At 45.2% G+C, this 21,088-nt stretch overlaps 1 protein-coding gene and 1 non-coding gene across 9 annotated transcripts in view; both read left to right on the forward strand.

The window, feature by feature from the left end:
- rgmb (repulsive guidance molecule BMP co-receptor b) overlaps positions 1-21,088 on the forward strand; it is a 39,239-nt gene that overhangs the window by 4,493 nt on the left and 13,658 nt on the right. For 2 of the 8 annotated variants that reach the window (XM_061816962.1, XM_061816966.1), the window contains exon 1: positions 7,065-7,800. Coding sequence is in view for 1 of the 8 variants with exons in the window: in XM_061816969.1 (XP_061672953.1) it covers positions 18,899-18,908 (10 nt within the window). In the remaining 7 variants the exon portion in view is untranslated. Of the gene's footprint in view, positions 1-3,463; positions 3,607-3,703; positions 3,856-6,679; positions 7,801-18,798; positions 18,909-21,088 lie in introns of those variants that run through there. The other 6 variants (XM_061816961.1, XM_061816964.1, XM_061816967.1 and 3 more) reach the window with 6 other exon arrangements.
- Positions 16,340-16,412, forward strand: trnai-gau (transfer RNA isoleucine (anticodon GAU)). Its single transcript has one exon. It is a non-coding gene; the product is annotated as a tRNA-Ile (tRNA).

A 21,088-nucleotide genomic window follows, 5' to 3' on the forward strand; every position in this document is an offset into this window, starting at 1 on the left:
AACTCAATTCACAAATTGAACTTCTGTGGTGTCGTAGCGCCTCTCAAGTATATAATATTTTAACGAGAGGTGACTAACCTGAGTTCTTTCCTCAATCAAAATTAGGAACTAATCAATTAACAGAAGGATAATTATTCTAAACTTCTATTACAACTTTACTCTTTACTTGCACACTTATTCCCTCTAAAAAGGTCTCTAAAATAATATTTCCCCTTCTGAATTAAGATTATCCTAATTTAAATAACCTAACTACCAAATAAACTCCCTACTTTTTTTTTTTAAATTGTCTTGCAGATAGTCAAATAATAGACCTGTTATGTAACAAAAACGTGTGAACATTTAATGACGTAATAAAGGTTGGAAAATAAAATCTGTATACAAAACAAACTCTCAGTAAAATAAAGTCAACATAACTGGTACACAATGTACACATTCGCTAAGCTAGGCTAACTTAAGGGCCCATACAAATATTGAACATAGCCGGCAAAACAAAAGAAATTCAAACCCCAATGTGGGAGTGACGAACATCGAGGGTTGTGTCCAATTGTCCAGCCTCATCCAAGTCCTCACGGTCTGATCCGTTGCGAAGCTTTTTTCCTTGTGCTCCAATTCAGGCCTCGCTAGCTGGCGTTAGCTTGTCGCTAGCGTCCTAGCAAAGTTCCATGCGTACACTCAGTCTGGGTATTGGCGGCTAACTCCACCACGTTACGGCGTGATTTGAGCAGTCCATTCAAACGACACACTATCACAAATGAACTGTCAACAGTCCTTGTCGAACATGTTGATTATTGTTAATAAATCACCGCAGTTAACTTTTTTTTTTCTTCAAACAACCACTCATTTCCACTTTGTTGCATTTCTCTTTCTGCTCTCTTAACTCCCCCTCACACGTCACTTCCTGTCCTTTTCAAACACTTGTTAAAACAATAAAATGACAAGCAAAAATATTTCTTTCCACAAATTAACAAAACACATCTAAATACAAGTCCCTCCAAAGGAAAATACATTCAGCACACATTTTAACAAATATTCCCCCACCTTGTATAAAGAAAATCTATAATCTAATTGCTACTCTATTTATTTTAACTTTTAACTATAGCAATTTTTTTTTTTTAACTGGGTTGTAAAATAAAGTTAACTGTGGCCAAACCAAATACCTCCACTCATGATTTGAATGTCAGGTTGTTTGTTTGTTTGTTTAATCTTCAAATAATATTTTGTTTTGCATGGTAATGCATTTCCGTAACGCCGGCATGCGCGTTATTACTATGCTAATGCCGCGGCGGCTCCTCGTGAGCTGAGGCGTCGTCGCGCCCTATTCATATACGGAAATAAAAACACAATCAGATCCGGAGTAATCAATTGTAAGCCATTTACGGCGGCGGCCCTCGCCCGTGCGCGGCTCTCGTATTCGACCGCACGTGAAATCCAAATCGCAGATGAAAGCTGAGGATTGCGATACAGTAATGAGGTCTCGAGGTGATGCCTGACGACTTATCGGCGGTGACTGATGTGGTGGACCGATGCGACCTCTGACCCAGAATGCTCGAGACACCTGTCTTCTCACGCAAGGACCTCCAGGACCTTCCCTTTCAGCGCGGGTCTGATTGATAAAACCCCAAAGGCTCCTCTTTGGTGTTTTGTCTGCCTTTCTCTTTTTTTTTTTTTTTTTTTTTTTGTCTTTGCTCTTTTTCTCTTTCTCACTATACCTCCATCGGCGTGAAGGGCCGCGGAGAGAAATGGCTGCTGTCATTTTTCCTCTTTTAACGGGGCTCGCGCCGCGCTCCCTGTCGCCGAGCCCCGCGGGGGGAGGCCATCAAACAAAGGAAAAAAAGCTCCCAACCTTTAATGTCGTTTACCGCAGAGAGCTCAAATCTATTCTCAGTCTGTCTCACCTGGATGGCACTTGAAGAAAAAAACTCAAATTCCTACTTGTCGTCTCTTCTCGCCGCCCTACTCAGCATCTCTTTCTATATTTCATACATTTTGACAGTTGGATTTTTTTTCGGGGGTGGGGAGGGGGATCCTTGGAGGGTGCCAACTTTCAAAATCCTGAGTGAAGGGAAGGACAACGAGTTAGTGAGATTTCAGTGAGGCGCAAAGTCAAAACAAGTGTTAGTATTTGCTTATCCTCACGAGGGTCGCGGGGAGTGCCGGAGCCTATCCCAGCTGTCAACCGGCAGGAGGCGGGGTACGCCCTGAACTGGTCGCCAGCCAATCGCAGGGCACATAGTCGGACTCGCAATCACACCTATGTTAAATGTTTTGGGGATGTGGGAGGAAACCCGAGTGCCTGGAGAAAACCCACACAGGCAAGGGGAGAACATGCAAACTCCATACAGGCGGGGGCCGGGATCGAACCCGGATCCTCATAACTGTGACGCCAATGCTTTAGCAACTGATCCACCGTGCCGCTCTTAATATATATATTATATATTTTAAATGACAAATATGACTCTTACGTAAATGTTTAAATAATACCCTTGTACAAAATTTCTTAAATTGTACTCAGTTGGTTATCCTCACGAGGGTCACGGGAGTGCTGGAGCCAATCCCAGGTGTCATCGGGCAGGACGCAGGGGAGACCTTGAAGTGGTTGCCAGCCAATCACGGTAAAATAATAGTAATAATAATAATAATAATAATAACAATGAAACAAAATATTTTGAATACAATCTGTTGACTTGTGTTGTGTTGAAATCTGATTGTTCAGTTTTTGAAACAAGAAACTGTTCCTCAGGCAAACCTTCACTATTGTAAATCCTTTAGTAAAATGCACATGCATTAAAAAAAAACAAAAAAAAAAAACATTTTTAACTGTCATTTAAGTCTAAAAACAGGTCAAATAAAAAATAGGGCTTGCAATTACCCCCCACACCCCCACCAACAAAACGTTGTTGTCATATTGTTAAAATTGTCCATATAAATTTGACTGTAGTACGTCTGTTCAATTCAGTTTTCTCGTGTAGCTCTAATTTCATTTTTCGAAAACCACCACGTCCGAGGAAAAATAACCAATCAGCGGCAGAAGGTTCGACCGACAAGCCGTCAGTAATTCTCTTTCATCCTCACATCCCCGTGGGCTCATGCTGTCAGTCAGCAGCACAAGTGAAAAAGAAGGACTAGGACGGATCCCGAGACAAGACAAAGACTTGACAAAACACTTTCACACTGATGTTACTGTGTAGTTTTTGACAGTCCTGACTCCTTCTCATACAACACGTCCATTAAGACCAAACTGGCCCCTCCAAAAACACACCAGGGTGTGAGGTGCTTAGTAAGGAGTGCTTCTTCAACTGTATGCGGCACACAGAAACACTTGCGTGCGAAACCGGGGTCAGAGGTCAAAACCAAATGGCTCGGAGCAGCTGTCATCCAACTCGAGTATTTCCCGGGCGACTTCCTGGCGGAATTCCCCTTGAACACGTCTCGAGCGTCGGTGTTATTTTCGGCTTCCTTGCAGGATTGCTTCAGGACGTAAGTGGCTCGACGCACAGCTGACAACTTCCAGTCTGGGTTGTTCGGCGAATCAATATCCCGGCGGGAGATCAATCCTCCTCGTTGTTCATCTTCCGGATGATCATGCGACTTCCCGATGACGGCGAGGTAACGCGTCGCGGAGTCGGTTTTGCGTCGGCGCGGCTACGCGGAACCGCGAAACTGCACGCGGGCAGGAAATGAATTGTGCATGCGTTGTACCCAGGTGCACCGCCTGGAGGTTGCCGGGCCGCGAGGAGGGTGTGTTTGTGTTTGTGTTTGTGTTTGTGTGCATGTGTGCGCGATACTCGGCGCCGGGAGACGACAGGGCGTGTCGGGAGGATCATCTCGCCCCAGAATCCCCGAGCAAGAAATAAGGTCAGGAAGAAAAAGCGCCGGAAGGCATTTTTTATGCAAATTGTTAGCATTCGCTGAATGCTCAATGTGGAATAGCAAAGGGGAATAAAAAAAAAAATGCAATACAAAAAAAAAAAAGGGTAAACTGTGGCAGGAATCACCGACGTACGAATACTCTGCTACTCTATGTACATGTTTCAGGTATCTGTATTTTACTCGAGTATTTATAGTTCTAGTGATTGAAAAAAAAAAGTATTTGTACTCTCTGCCCTGCAAGTGACTGGCGACCAGTTCAGGGTGTAGCCCGCCTTTAGTTATTGGGTCCAGCTCTCCCGCGACCCTTGTGAGGATAATCCGCTTGGGCAATTGTATCCAATTGGACAATTGATTGCGATTTTGGGTCAGAAACTATGTTCGCACAGGAGCTCAATTATGATATTTTTGTTTCTGTCATTCAACAATGATCTGTCCAATCTGAAAAAAAACACACATTTTGGTCACATCCATCTATCCATTTTCTTCGCTGCTTATCCTCACTAGGGTCGTGGGGAGAGCGGGAGCCTATCCCAGCTGTCAATGGGCAGGAGGCGGGATACACCCTGAACTAATTGCCAGCAAATCGCAGGGCACATGGAGACCAACAACCGCACTCACAATCACACCTCGGGGCAATTTAGAGTGTCCAATTAATGTTGCATATTTTAGGGATGTGGGAGGAAACCGGAATGCCCGGAGGAAACCCACCGATGCAGCCACAGGGAGAACATGCAAACTCCGCACAGGTGGAGCCGGGATCGAACATGGTACCTCAGAACTGTGAGGCCAACGCTTTACCAGCTGTTCCACCGTGCTGCCCTCATTCAAAAATGTTCTGTCCAATCTGGAAAAGAAACACCCACAAATTGGTAAAATCCATCCATCCATCCAATTTCTTTGCCGCTTATCCTCAGAAGGGTCGCGGGGAGTTTGCTGCTGCTTGTCTCGATGTGCTCTGCGATTGGCTGGCAACCAGTTCAGGGTGTACCCAGCTTCCTGCCCGTTGACAGTAGGCTCCAGCACTCCCCGCGACCCTTGTGAGGATAAGCGGCAGAGAAAATGTAAGCCCAAACTCGATGCAATACTCTTTAAACTTAGAGAACCCAAGACATCTAAATCCTCTTTTAAATATGTGACCCCATGAATTCTCCAGGGTTAAAACCAGATGCAACATGTATCAATTTTTTTTTTCTTGAGGTGAGAAACGAGGGAAACTATTTTGCGTGTAGAGAAGTTTTTTTTTTGGGGGGGGGGTGTTCCAAGTTATCAAAATTAGTGTATGAATATAATTGACAGTATTTCTTTTCTTTTTACGTCTCTAGTCAAGTAAATTACAGTCTGAACTGAAAAATATGCTGAAAAAGAAAATATTTTTTTAAGGTACAAAATGCTACTTGCATTGAAACGTTTGTGAGTCTGCTCAGCAAAAAAAAAAAATAAATAAATAAATATCAATACTTATAATTAGATAAATACAAGTCACAGTCATTTTAACAAGCAGATACAAATCGGCTACTCTTAGTGGCCGCGATGCTCCTTTACAACGACACCCACAAAAACGCGCAGACAGGATGAATATTTCACGTCGGCCTCGAGGAGACGGGAATAAATCACAAGCGCAAATATTTGGTTCGCAGCCCGCGGTTCCAACCGAATACGTCGCTAACTCTTGACGTGTGATATTTAAATGTGTCTGTTTGGCGTGTCGTGGGTTTGCAGTTACCTTTGTGGTTTTTTTTTTTTGTTTTGTTTTGTTTTGTTTTTTTTCGTTTTTCAACTGCTGCGGTCGGGAAACGATGTCCCACCCACCCGTGTCGTAAAACAAAGAAACGATCCTCTTCAAACTCAAAGGCGTCGCAGAGAGCTGAGCGGGATGAAAGGGGGGAGAGAAAGAGAGAAAGAGAGAGAGAGAGAGAGAGAGAGAGAGAGTACATTGAATATCGTTGAATTAGTTGAGGTGGAACAGAGCAAGAAATATGCCAGATGGATGACATACACAGTCTTCGGTCGGTCTGTATTATCTTTCCGAGTTGACCCAGACGACTAAAGTCCAATTTTACAACCTGATCCAACATCCGTTGTGCATCTGTCTCAATTAATTCAACCCACTTATCCTTTCGCACTGACGAACGAGCGTCAGACGGAGTTCCGTTCGTCGTGATGGATGATGCCATTTGATCATCTTCAAATCGCAGCAGTGTGCGACGCGTCAAACTGGACGGCTTTCATCAAGGCGACATCAATGCCGAAACTGGCATTTTTTATTCAGCGCATAAACAAGACGGAAGGTTAAATTTTGATGACTAAGCCCCTGTGACCGTCCCTCTCATCAGAAGAAAAACATTTTTTTTTATAATGATTCAAACCTTGGCTTCTTCTTCTTCTTCTTTTCCTTTCGGCTTGTCCCGATTTCGGGGTCGCCACAGCGTGTCAGCTTTTTCCATCTAAGCCCATCTCGTGCATCTTCCTCTCTAACCCCCCCACAGTTCTCATGCCTTCCCTCACCCCATCCATCAACCTTTTCTTCGGTCTTCCTCTCGCTCTTTTGCCTGGCAGCTCCATCCTCAGCACCCTTCCACCAACATCCTCAGACTCTCTCGCCTCTGGACGTGTCCAAACCATCGAAGTCTGCTCTCTCCAACCTTGTCTCCAAAACATCCAACTTCGGGTGTGCCTCTAATGAGCTAATTTCTAATCCTATCCAACCTGCTCACTCCGAGCGAGAACCTCAACATCTTCATTTCTGCGACCTCAAGTTCCGCTTCCTGTTGTTTCTTCAGTGCCAACATCTCTAATCCGTACATCATGGCCGGCCTCACCACTGCTTTATAGACTTTGCCCTTCATCCTAGCGGAGACTCTTCCGTCACATAGAACACCAGACACCTTCCACCAACTGTTCCACCCCTTTTGGACCCATTTCTGCACTTCCTTACGACACTCCATTATTCTGTATTGGTGACCCCAAGTATTTGAAGTCATCCACCATCGCTATCTCTTATCTACCGCTATAGCTCCTGCAAACAGGAAGGGGCTTAGCGCGGATCCCTGATGCAGTCTCACCTCCACCTTAAATTCTTCTGACACACCTACAGCACATCTCACCACTGTTTTTATAAATTTTGCCCTTCATCCTAGCGGAGACTCTTCTGTCACATAGAACACCAGACACCTTCCGCCAGCTGTTCCAACCCCGCTGGACCCGTTTCTTCACTTCCTTACCACACTCTCCATTGCTCTGTATTGTTGACCCCAAGTATTTGAAGTCGTCCGTCCTCGCTATCTCTTCTGCCTGGAGCTTCACTCTTCCCCCTCCGCCCCTCCCGTTCACGCACATTTATTCTGTTTTACTTCAGCTAATCTTCATTCCTCTCCTTTCCAGTGTGTGCCTCCATCTTTCTAATTGTTCTTCCACCTGCTCCCTGCTTTCACAATATCATATGCACACATCATGGTCCAAGGGGAATCCAGTCTAACCTCATCTGTCAGCCTATCCATGACTACCGCAAACAGGAAGGGGCTCAGAGCGGATCCCTGATGCACTCCCACCTCCACCTTAAATTCTTCGGTCACACCTACGGCACGTCTCACCTCTGTTCTGCTGCCCTCATACATGTCCTGTACTATTCTAACATATTTCCCCGCTACACCGGACTTGCCCAATGCAGTACCACAGTTCCTCTCTTGGTACTCTGTCATTGTCATGGTCCTGCCTGTCCCAGCCCTGGCGGTGCAGGTCCCCCACACACCTGCGTTGATTAGGAAGCGCACACCTGTGTCCCATCTGCGATAATGAACCCCAGTACTTAGAGGACCCAGCGGACGGTCTGGCTTTGCCAGATCGTCGCCAACCACTCCTCGTTCCAGCACGTCCTCGTTTCTGATCCCGAAACCCGGTGAATCGACCTCTGCCTGTCCTCCGACCAACCCAGTAAGCTTTAACGTCCTTGATCCTGCTCCTCTCTCTGACTGACCTCCCGCCTTACCACCTTGGAACAAACAAAGACCTTCTTTTAACTGCCTTCCTGCATACCGAGTCGCGTGTTTGGGTCCACACTAGAGTTCTGGTTATGACAGTCAGACTTTCTCTAGGTCGACAAACTGTAATTATCAAAACATGCTATCTTGTTGTTTTAAACTATTTGTTTCATACTATTTACACTGACTTTTTGCCAAAAGTTATCATTTACTTGGCAGTTGTTTAAAAAAACAAAAACAAATGTGACCTCAGTTTGATGATGCACTTCTCAAGCAAGCCTCCTGAAAGTGTGTCGTGTGACATTTTTCATTGACGGTTATCTGACCAATGTGAGCTAAAACGGGGCTACCGCAGATGTTAGTTCTCTTTAGCTACTAGAAGTGCAAAAGAAACACTGCTCGTGCGGCTATTAGATTTGATCGCGATTATCCTCCAAACTCATTCACATCAGCAGTTTGGGAGAATTTCAGGTTCCTGGTTGCGCTGGGAATTGCCTAATCGACAAGAACCAGACTATTTGCTGTGAGTGCTAAAAAAAAAGTCATTTCAAACAGATTAATGTACCGTTAAAGACACCATCATGACATAATTGAACTGGAATTATCATATGAGCAAATGATATGAATTTAAACATAAAATGTGTATGATACAAACGTTTTTATATTTTATGAGGGAAAACGACTTGTCAATTTTGTTCTGTTTAAAAAAAAAAGACTACATGCGCAGGTGCAGTTGTTGCCACACAATAATAGTGCATGAGGCTGTAACGGCAGTTGGCATTGCAAAGTTTAGACAGCTGCCCGACAAATGAAGGCCAAAAAAAAAAAACATGGCCACCAAGTCAGGGCCAAAAGATTTCACAATGATTAAGACTAAAACAATCCCATTCAATCTCCACATCTGCAACAAATGTTTTTTTTTTTTTTTTTCCTCCATGAGTCTTAAGTTCCTCTGCAAAATTAACCATCCATTCATTTTCTTTGCCGCTTATCCACACAAGGGGCGTGCTAGATCCTATCCCACCTGTCAGGGGGCAGGTTACACCCTGAACTGGTTGCCGGTCAATCGCAGGGCACATCCAGAAAAACAGCCGCACTCACAATCACACCGACAGGACCATTTAGAGGTGTGCTCAATGCGTCGTCGCAATCAGCTGCGTCCACCACCGCTGCTTTAGTTGGCAACGTAGCGCAAAGACGAGCTAGACATGCTGCTTATGTTTACTTTCAATATTAATGGAGAAAGTAAAAAAAAATAAATGCTGTTGTTTTAAGATGCAATGACTGCTGGAGTATGTGAATAATTGAAGAAAAAAAGGATTAAACTGGATGAAATTTCTCTTGTCCGAGTGGAAAAGGGCTGGTCTGAAGCCAAAGTAGAAAGTGCAGGATGAGATGGTGTATAATGTTAAAATTCCACCTTGGCACAGCCTGATCCAGGATGAAAGCACAGACAATACAGTGCACAAAAAGCTCATTTCGTATTTTAAATATAGGAGGGAACATAACATTAACCTTAAAACGGTTTGAGAGCATCATCATCATACCCCCTGCTTGAAAATTAGAATCGGGGTGGTAAAAAAGTCTGGGCACCCCTGATTTAGAGTGTCCAATTAATGTATGTTTTTTGGAATGTGGGAGGAAACCGGAGTTCCTGGAGAAAAACACTTGCAGGCATGGGGAGAACATGCAAACTCCACACAGGTGGCTCCAGGATTGAACCGAGGACCTTAGAACTATAATGCCAGTTGTGCCACTGTGCCACCCAAAGTTACCTATTTAAAAAAAAAAAAAAAAATATTTTGTAACAAATGCACACTGTAGATACCGTATTTTCCTTTTTAATGACCAGTTAGATTAGTATTTACACCCCCGTAATATCTGCTGGTGGATATCACTGCAGCCAGATGTTGGAGTGCGGTTTGGGATACAGAAAATCATAGTTTACGTTTTATGACCAGCTCAATTTAATTGCGGGTGTATTTCAAATTATTTTGTGAATATTGCCGTGATACCCTGTTGTTCGCGCAATCAACGCGAGTCCTTTTGGGGGTGTTTCGACGGGAATTGACATGCTGTTTGAAAATGAATCCGTCTGAATTATTCAGTCTGTTATTGTAGTGTCAGCGATGATGTCTGGTTGTCACGGAAACATGGTCCCATGATCTCCAGCCCCGCAGCTGGGTCCCCTCTGGATAGACAGAGAAAATGAACCTCACCGTGCTCGCCATTTTGACAGAAAATGAGGTAACAATATGTACCGTCACACCATGTCAAAATGTGCCACGGAGAGAGACCACATGGGAGAATATTAAGGGGGGTTACAAAAAAAGCAATATAAAAGGTTATGAAGTGAATGGTGGCGGTGGCATGTAGAGTAGAATGCAATACTCGAATTGATGCCTGCGTGAAATGGCTTCTCTGCGGCCGTTTATGGCTCTTCTTCTGGTGTTGTGGGTCACCGGAGAGACGTTGAATACGTGCACCGGTCGTTCGACAACCTTGATGCAAATTGGCATTTCTCTCTCTGGATGCAAAGGAAACTCCGTTCGCCGTCAAAGACTGAGCTCTGCATGTGTCTAGGCTGGCTTTAAACGTCTTTACAGCTCTCGATTTCCGCTCCCAGTTCGCGTTTATTTTCACGTTAACACAAAAGTACACATTTGTATATTTAAAACATTCACATAACTTTGCTGTAAAGGGCGGTCCGCTAGCTTAATGCTAACACATAATGGGGAAGGCCATTGACGGGGCTAACAAATACCGTCAGCATTGCGGTGTTATTCCCCTCTTAACAGCGGGTATTTGAACAGAAGCAGTGGAGGCACACATGGACAGAAAATATTCTGTAATTTTTTTTTTACATGCATTCAACCCTGCGGCTTATGAGGTGATGCGGCTAATTTGTGCATTTTTTTCTAACGGCCACAACGGGGCACTCGAGCGGAAAAGGTAAGAGTGAGAGCGGTGGAATGTATGTGCCGAGGAAGTGACTTTTACCAGAACCTTTTTTTTTTTTTTTTTTTATAAACGGCCCTGTTAGCGCTGTGCTACTGTCACATCTGTATTTTTTTTTTTTTTTTTTTTTTTAAACCAACTCTGTTCGTGCTACCTTGTTGTTGCTAAGCTAAGGTGTTAAAACTGTACCGTCTTTCTTTGTAAACATCCTGTGTTTCAATGTGGGTACTTGTGGCTTTTACACCTGTGTGGCTTATGTATGTATCAAATGGTATTTCCTTTACAAATGTACCGGGTGAGACTTATAATCAGGCGCACTCTGTAGGCCGGAAATTACGGTAGTAATTCTCACAGTTACATATTATCCCCTGCGAAGAACAACTAATATAACTGCGGTTAATACTGTGAAATTATGATTGCGGCCATGAATATCTACAGTATTTGTTTATATTGTTCTGCCCCCAGGTGGGCAAGGGTCGTACACTAGAAGGAGCAACACAATGTCCATAGAAATAAGCAATATGGTAGAAAGTGTGTAATTCTTTACATTCTATTTAATCATATCTTGCCAACGCAAAATAAGGCACACATACAGCGTTAAAGGGTTGTAGTACTTTGCACAGTATTTAATCTTTTTTTTTTTTTTTTTTGAGCATTTGACCTTTAAAGAAATGCATTTTTTTAGAAATAGGTATCATGTGGTTCCATTTTGACAAAAAAAAATTGAGCCGATTCTTGTTACAGACATAATAAGCACATGGGGTGTGTTCCGCAGAGCTGCGTCTTCAGCCCACCCATTCTTCATTATCTCTAAGTCGGGCAAGCACGCTTAAGATTAAACCCTTTTTGAAAGATATTACAGCACTAAATAAACATTTCAGCCCTCATTTTGAGAAAGTGTGCGTGTCGTGACGGGCAGAACTTTCCGCCGCTCAGGATTTGATAATTCCCACCGCAGCCATTAGGAAAAGCACAGCTTGCCGTCTTCACAGCGCGACTCCAAATTGGTTCATCTCTTCTTGGCGCTTTTATTCCAACCTGTCAGCAGACGAGCGCCCCGTCCGCACCTCCACCGAGCTGTCTCCGCCCGTGTGTGTGTTTCGAAAGATTGTTTCCTCACCAAGAAGCTTGCTGCGCTAGCATATTCACCGCCAGCGTTTTCTGACAAGCCTAATGAATCTCCAGAGAAGCGCTACCTGCCAACTCTCTTCTTCTGTCTTGTCTTCATTGTACGCTTTTCTTTTTTTTTTTTTCCCCCTCATCTCCTCGCGCACCTTCCCATTTCGTGATGTTTGTCCAAACCACTGAGAACATTTATGAAATGTATCCTCATCTGACTCACACAAACACAGAATTTTTATTTATTTATTTTTTTTTATGGACAATCCGCAAGAACTCAGAAGTGATGTATCGCGTCTGAGTGCATCTGGGATATTAATTATACCACCGTTGCTGTATTAGTCATGCCTCAGCTCAGCTTGTCTATCCGAAATCCATTACCTTTGCCTGAGGAGGCCTTGTTAGTTCACAATTGAGTGCTAATTACACGGCACGATGATACATCGCCATCATCGCCCGGTAATCACGGCAATTAGGGGAAATAAAATGGCGTTACGCGAGCGAGGGAGTGCCGAAAGAGGCACCCCTGTGAAGAACAAAAGGTTCACGGGCGACCGGTTAAGCGTCCGTCTTAAGTGTCCTTCAAAACACGCGCGTGAAAAGTTGCGACGGGATCAGCGAGCGTGAATTGATGAAACGCTTCACACTAGTTTGGCTTTTTGCACTTCAAATAAGGCCCGGGGACGGCGCGCAACCATCAGATCTATAAGGCTTGCGCGGCCCCGCTCCCCAAAGCCCCCCCCCAGCCTCACGGTCTTATTTATTATGCATTCCGCCCATCTGCCGTCGTGTGAGCTGCTCCATCCCAAGGGGGAGGGAGAGGGGGAGGAGAGGAGAGGCGCTCACAGCTGGATGCAGACAGGAAAGATCGCTTTCTCTCGTTCTTTCACTGTGCGGGACGCTGGAATGTTTGGGAATAGCGTGAGCGGGGTTCACCTGCGTTTTGGCTACACACAAGTGTAAGCATCTGCAGTGTGTGTTCGAGTAGTTGTGATGGCTAACTGAGAATGAAGGCGGCACAGCAGGAGACGAACCATCTGCAGCATGAAGTACGCGGAAAGCTTCATGTGAGCGTAGCGTGCGCGGACGTGTTTGTCTATGAGGCAGGAAGCAAGGCGTGACGTTTTAATGCGACACGGAACGGCAGCATGGCGATGTAGTGGTTAAGGACGTCTGCCTCACAGTTTCAAATCTCAGTTCCGGCCCGACTGTGTTGTCGATTTAGCCAAAGTAAAACAGAATTATATGTGCGTGAATGAGGGGGAAGAGATGGCGAGGGTGGACGACTTCAAATACCTGGGGTCAACGATACAGAGCAATGGAGAGTGGGGTAAGGAAGGAAGTGAAGAAACGGGTCCAAGCGGGGTGGAACAGTTGGCGGAAGGTGTCTGGTGTTCTATGTGACAGACGAGTCTCCGCTAGGATGAAGGGCAAAGTTTATAAAACAGTGGTGTAGCCGGCCATGAAGTACAGATTAGACCCATTGAATGTTCTAACTTGCCCGCCTGAAGTTCTCCTTTGATCACAAGTCGGCCCACAAGAACTGTTCGTCGCGCTTTGCTGGTAGATCTCAGTCCCATATGGACATTATGGATATGGATGTATGGGACGCATGTCTTGTCAGTGTACATGCTCAAAAAGAAAGACGCTGTAAGAACAAAAGGCAATTAATTTATTATCATACCCACTGTAGGCGCTAAAATGAAGTCCGTAGTCCTTGGGAAAGGAAAAATCACATATTGTGAAGTCCTGTATTCCAAAGTGAGAGCTGATAGAATCACAAGGCATCTGCTTATCAAATGTAATATTTTTTTTTTTTAAGAAGCTGAGGGCCACAAGGGATGATTTTAATGACATCTTTGTTTCCCAGCTGCCAAAACGCTGACCCAAACCAAACTGCAACCTCATGATCCTCATCTACCACGTTACCCTTCAGCTGTTTCCGTCTTGCTGCTCTTTGTGCGCGCATGTGAGAGGAAACAGAAGCTTTCTTGTTGTGCCATCGTCGGGGGCTGTGAACGTTTCAGATTTCACACAAAAGAAGGAAATGAGGCCAAAGACAGTTAATATGCAGATAATGAAGTAAGTAAGGGGTGCTTGGAAGCGTCGTGAGAACTGATAACTGTCCTACTTTGATCTTTATCCTGATTTGTGGCCAGTTTTTTTTAAATTATAAAAGTGCGGTGTGGTTTTTGGTTATCTGCCTTTTGATTTGGGGAAGCAAAACATTTGGTGGGAGAAGCCATCTTGGTCTTGCGCTCTATGGGGCACTCTTTGGAAGACTGAAAATTTCAACCTTTATGGATCTTCTTTTCCTTTCGGCTTGTCCCGATTTCGGGGTCGCCACAGCGTGTCAGCTTTTTCCATCTAAGCCCATCTCGTGCATCTTCCTCTCTCCCCCCACAGTTCTCATGTCTCCCTCACCCCATCCATCAACCTTTTCTTCGGTCTTCCTCTCGCCTTTTGCCTGGCAGCTCCATCCTCAGCACCCTCCACCAAATCCTCAGACTCTCTCGCCTCTGGACGTGTCCAAACCATCGAAGTCTGCTCTCTCCAACCTTGTCTCCAAAACATCCAACTTCGGCTGTCCCTCCCATGAGCTCATTTCTAATCCTATCCAACCTGCTCACTCCGAGCGAGAACCTCAACATCTTCATTTCTGCCACCTCCAGGTCTGCTTCCTGTTGTTTCTTCAGTGCCAACATCTCTAATCCGTACATCATGGCCGGCCTCACCACTGCTTTATAGACTTTGCCCTTCATCCTAGCGGAGACTCTTCCGTCACATAGAACACCAGACACCTTCCACCAACTGTTCCACCCCTTTTGGACCCATTTCTGCACTTCCTTACGACACTCCATTATTCTGTATTGGTGACCCCAAGTATTTGAAGTCATCCACCATCGCTATCTCTTATCTACCGCTACAGCTCCTGCAAACAGGAAGGGGCTTAGCGCGGATCCCTGATGCAGTCTCACCTCCACCTTAAATTCTTCTGACACACCTACAGCACATCTCACCACTGTTTTTATAAATTTTGCCCTTCATCCTAGCGGAGACTCTTCTGTCACATAGAACACCAGACACCTTCCGCCAGCTGTTCCAACCCCGCTTGGACCCGTTTCTTCACTTCCTTACCACACTCTCCATTGCTCTGTATCGTTGACCCCAAGTATTTGAAGTTGTCCGTCCTCGCTATCTCTTCTTCCTGGAGCTTCACTCTGATTCCTCCACCCCTCTCGTTCACGCACATTTATTCTGTTTTACTTCAGCTAATCTTCATTCCTCTCCTTTCCAGTGTGTGCCTCCATCTTTCTAATTGTTCTTCCACCTGCTCCCTGCTTTCACAATATCATATGCACACATCATGGTCCAAGGGGAATCCAGTCTAACCTCATCTGTCAGCCTATCCATGACTACCGCAAACAGGAAGGGGCTCGGTGCGGATCCCTGATGCGGTCCCACCTCCACCTTAAATTCTTCTGACACACCTACAGCATACCTCACCGCTGTTCTGCTGCCCTCATACATGTCCTGTACTATTCAAACATATTTCTCCGCCACACCGGACTTGTGCATCCAGTACCACAGTTCCTCACTTGGTACTCTGTCATTGGCTTTCTCTAGATCTACAAAGACACAATGTAGCTCCTTCTGACCTTCTCTGTACTTTTCCGCGAGCATCCCCAAGGCAAATAATGCATCTGTGGTACTCTTTCTAGGCATACATAATTTTATTCTGGGTAAAAAAAGTAGGTTGAGCCTTCGTGCATTGAATTTGCATGTTCTCCCTGCGAATATTAATTTAGCTTTGGCTGGTCAAAGTGCCTCAAATCTGGATGTGGAGTCTAGATTCCTTTCCCAGCTGTTGTCAGTCTGAAATCTGGATAAAAATATATACGTGTTGCAACAGGAAGAACATCTGCCTTAAAAAAAAAAAAAAAAAAAAACGGAGCTAAACAAATTATGAGGTAAACCACCTGGAAGTTGCGGCAACAACAGGCTTTAGCACTAAAATAAGAACAACAGCAGCGTTTGTACTGCGTCTGATTTCGGCGATAATCTCTGAGATTTTCTCTGAAAGTTGTCACAGTCAATCACATTCACTTTCTCGGCTAAAAATACTCGCTATCAGAGTATAAGTGCTTCCAGGAATCACGATGTGAAGATCCTTTTGTTTGAGCAATAAAAAGCAAGACGTCCGACCATTGTAAGGCTGTGCCTGGAATTCATGATTATACATATACATATTCTCTTTCTGACATATACTGTTCATACTAATGTTAAAGAAAACCCGTTTGAAGGAAAGTAATTCTTCGACCCAGGCCATCGAGACTGTGCTGGGTCCACACCACCAGCCCCGTGTCTGGTGAACTGACCAAGATTAATACGGAACAGTGGTGTTCCACAGGGGAGGCCCCGTAGCTCAGTGGTTAGAGCACTGGTTTGATAAACCAGGGGTTGTGGGTTCGTATCCCACTGGGGCCTCCACTCCCTGAGAAGGGTTGCGTCAGGAAGGGCATCCGGCGTAAAAAATTGTGCCAAACATATGTGCGTTCATCTGAGATGACACGCTGTGGCGACCCCGAAAGGGACAAGCCGAAAGAAAGAAACTTACTAGTGGTGTTCCACAGGGCTGAGTGTCGAGCCTTCTCAACTACACCAAGTATCAATGATTGGTTTGCGCAACAATGATCGACCTCATCAGCAAACTTGATGAGTCCGCCTACAGGGGAAAAGGTCCAGCTTGTGGCAACAGCAACCTGGCATTCAACACCAAGAAGACCAAGGACCTCATTTTGGACTCCACGAAGAATGGCCACCACCCGTCTCTATCTGGATAGAGTTGAAGCGTCTTATCAGCGTTAGGGTCAGTTCAAGGGTGTCATCAGCTTTAGGGTCCTGGGTGTTCGCATCGCAAGGGACCTCTCTTCAAACCTCAATACCTCAACCCTGGTCAAGATGGCCCACCACATCCTGTTCTTCCTGGGGAGACTGACGGATGTCCATCTGTCCCTTCACAGCCCGGTGAACCACTCCCTACCATTAACCGCGTACGGAACGAATGATATCTGCACGGTGCGCACAGGATTTTTTTGGGACATCTTTCACCACAGCCATACTCCAACCAACCAGACCAACGATTTGGCCCTACAATGCCAGAAATGTTTTTTTGTTTTCGTTTTTTTTTTTTTTAGGATATCTTCCGCATTTTGATGTTGCCTCAAGTGCTTGTAGTTGTCAACATACTTGTCCGCCGTTTGTTAACATTTATTAATGGTCACAAACCGATGTCAAAAACTTGGACGCATGATTCGACACGTTAGTGCTAGCCCAACCTTGCTAGGCTACATGACAGAGCGTTTGCGAGCCATAATCGTATTAAAAATATGTGAGCATACCTCAATCAATCCTAGAGCACAGGTGACGACCGCCAAACATCCTTCCGTAATTTGATCTCTGTTTCCGACAATACATTGGCGTGATCCATTGTTCTTGTCTTTGCCATTTGTAGGCAATGGCATTGACTGCTGATGTATTTTCTGGTTCCGCCTCCCCGACAGGATTGGATTTGACAAGAAAAGCGCTAAGCGATTTGGAATACCCGTCGTTTTAGTGTTGCCACTGTCCGACCGAGATAAGGCAAGATTTTATGGCTGTCGTCTGACACAGGGCAATCGTGAAAGACCAAATTTGATCCGGCCACAAGAGACGACCAAGAGATATTTTTTTTTTTAGTATACGATCATTGATTCCCAACGGTGTATCGTGGCACTTTAATTAGTGTGCTGTGGGAAACTATCCAATTGCACTTAATTTCTCTGAAGAGTTTTGTTCATTTACCACAAATACGCCGGTGACAGAAGGGGGCGCCACGGCGGATCAGCCGGTAAAGCGTTGGCCTCACAGATCTGAGGACCCAAGTTTGATCCCGGACCTCTGCCCCCCTGTGTGGAGTTTGCATATTCTGAGCAAATATTTGATTACATACGTTACTTAATGTTCCCGAGCTACGCTAGGCTAGGCTAGGCCGCGCAGCTTCAGCGCGAACAAATACAGCTCCAATTTGGGTGCTAAGATTATATAGATGATGATTTTTAGACCACTGAAATCGTCACCAGGGGCGTCCCACGTCGAGGACTCAAACATTCGGTCCAAATTCAGCAGGATTTTGGTTTTTGAAAGGCCGTGCAGGTCAGACATTCTTCAATTTGTTCCCACCAGTTCGGGGACCGGACGCCAACTCAGCGATTCAAATATTGTATCGATGCCAGTGTTCTTCTTGTGCCTTCGTGGGTTTTCTCCGGGCACTCCATTTTCCTCCAACATCCCAAAAACATGCAACGTTAATTGAACACTCTAAATTGCCCCTAGGTGTGATTGTGAGTGCGGCTGTTTATCTCGATGTGCCCTGCGATTGGCTGGCAAACAGTTCAGGGTGTCCCCCGCCTCCTGCCCCGTTGAGAGCTGGGATAGGCTCCAGCACTCCCCGCGACCCTCGTGAGGATAAGCGGCAAAGAAAATGGATGGATGGAAGGTACATAAACACATCATATCCACTTAGGCAGTGTATGAAATGTTGTATGTTGTGGAACTGCACAATTCATGACACAAATCTAGAAAATACATGAGTGGTGGGGAAATTCAGTTTTATATTTTTTAAAAATAGTTTTATAATATAATGAAATATTTGTTTATTATTATTAATTATTATTATGAGTAGTAGTCGTCGTAGTTTTCTCCGGGCACTCCGGTTTCCTCCCACATCCCAAAAACATGCAACATTAATTGAACACTCTAAATTGCCCCAAGGTGTGATTGTGAGCGCACCCCTTATCTTTCTGCATGTGCCCTGCGATTGGCTGGCGACCAGTTCAGGGTGTGCCCCGCCTCCCGCCCTTTGACAGCAGCTGGGATAGGCTCCAGCACTCCCTGGGACCCTTGTGAGGATAAGCGGCTAAGAAGATGGCTAGATGGCAGAAGGTACATTGTTCACCTTTGTATGTCCTTTTTGTGCCATACAGTATTTCTTTATTGTTCTGTTAGGTTTTTTTTTTTTTTTTTTTAGCTCTGTAAAATATGTACCTCATTTCCATAAATGCTTGGAAACACTGCATTCCATAATTGCTCGCAATGACAGACAAACAGACAGACAGACAGACGCCATGACACTTGGACTGTATCATCTCACGTCTGGAATATGAACGCACCTGCAGACACAAGCACGCCACTCCCCTCTATATATTTGTCTGCGAGCAGATTCACGGCATAGCTGCGGCGTTGCGTATGTGTGCACACCCGCACACACACGCAGATGTCCACAACAGCGTTTGTTGAATGACGCCTTGTTTGTGGTTCGCTGGCGAAGAAGGGTGTTGAAAGGTGGAAGTGGAGAAAGGAAGCGGAGGTGTGGAGGTGCTGACAAGCTGGACGTTCAGAAACAAACTGGCTTTGTGCATGACGCGTGTGTATAGATATTGTTGTTTTATGTCACATCATCCTGCTGGTACTTGCCAAACACTTTAAGGAAGAGAAAAAAATATGAACATGCAATATTATTTTATGTAAGGTCTTCGTCAAGCTGGTCATTTAAGAATGCTTGAGGTATGTATAGTACTGCACTGTACTTGAGAAAAATTGTGTGTGGCTGCATTCTGATTTCAGTTGTGATGTTATGTATTTGATACATTTGTCTAAAAGTAGTGTATTTAGTGAAAATATATATATATTTTTTTTATTTGAGACAGCACGGTGGATCAGCTGGTAAAGCGTTAGCCCCACAGTTCTGAGGTCCTGGGTTCAATCCCGGACCCGCCTGTGTGGAGTTTGCACGTTCACCCTGCGTGGGTTTTCTCCGGGCACTCCGCTTTCCTTCCACATCCCAAAAACATGCAAAATTAATTGGACACTCTAAATTGCCCCGAGGTGTGATTGTGAGTGCGGCTGTTTGTCTCCATGTGCCCTGCGATTGTCTGGCATCAGTTCAGGCTGTACCCCACTTCCTGTCCGTTGACAGCTGGGATAGGCTCCAGCATGCCCCGCGACCCTTGTGAGGATAAGCAGCTAAGAAAATGGATGGGTGGATTTGTGCATTTGTTTGTTACTGAGTGCAACATAGTGTAATGATTTTGTGTATTTGATCAAATGTGTCCGTGGCGCAGCTGTAAACTGTTGGCCTCACAGTTCTGAGGACTGGGGTTCAAATCCCAGGCCCACCTGTGTGGAGTTTGCATGTACTTCCCTTCCGTGCCTGCGTGGGTTTTCTCCGGGCACTCCGGTCTCCTGCCCCTTGACAGCTGGGATTGCACTTCCTGCGACCCTTGTGAGGATAAGCGGCTCAGAAAATGGATGGCTGGATAAACGTCTGTGTGTTTATTGTACTCACTAACCCCCTTTCTAACAGTACCGTGTGCGTGCATTTAAGTTGAGTCACGTTCGGACCGAGCTGCCTCGCTGTGACTCACACGGGCACGTCGTATATTTTATGAAGCAAGGAATCGCACCATTCGGTGTCAATTAGTCACTCCGACAGCCACCTTCGGGTCTATTGAGCGTGCGCGCAGAAAGACAAACCGCACACGGAGGCCGCGCCGGGGCACGCAGTCTAGCCGAAGGTAGTTGTGGGTGGTAAACGATGGCAAATGCGAGCATTAGATGCAATGCAGATAAGCGGTAAAGGCAAACACACACGCAACATTATCTTGAATTATGGAAGTGTCGCCCTGGAATGCGTCCGACTGTTTAAACGCTAAGCGGAAAAGGAAGTTGGATCAGGCATACAATGCGCTCCATTGTTGAGCGATGCGTCGACGACCCCAACGCGGTTGTTCCTCCTCCAGATTTATATCCTCCACGTAATCGGTTAATATCGTTTGTTGAATTTTCAAAGTCCAGATTCTCGAATGCATTCGCTGCGCGTTGAGCCAATGAAGTCGAAAGGAAGGAGCCTCGCTTTTGAAGGACTGCGGCCGGAGAAGATTCTCGTTTGATTGCGTTATCTGCCTTTCACGGGGGATAAAAATAAAACCGGGCGTGATGTCACTTTTTGCAATTTGATTTCTTTTTTTTTTTGAGGGCTGACAGCATCTCGTATTCCTTCGCAAATTGCTTGCTATTCATTTCCCAACACTTTCCATCTACCTCTTTTATTTCTATTTTGACTG

Source organism: Syngnathoides biaculeatus, chromosome 4 (genome assembly GCF_019802595.1).
Source record: "Syngnathoides biaculeatus isolate LvHL_M chromosome 4, ASM1980259v1, whole genome shotgun sequence".
NCBI classification, from domain to species: domain Eukaryota; kingdom Metazoa; phylum Chordata; class Actinopteri; order Syngnathiformes; family Syngnathidae; genus Syngnathoides; species Syngnathoides biaculeatus.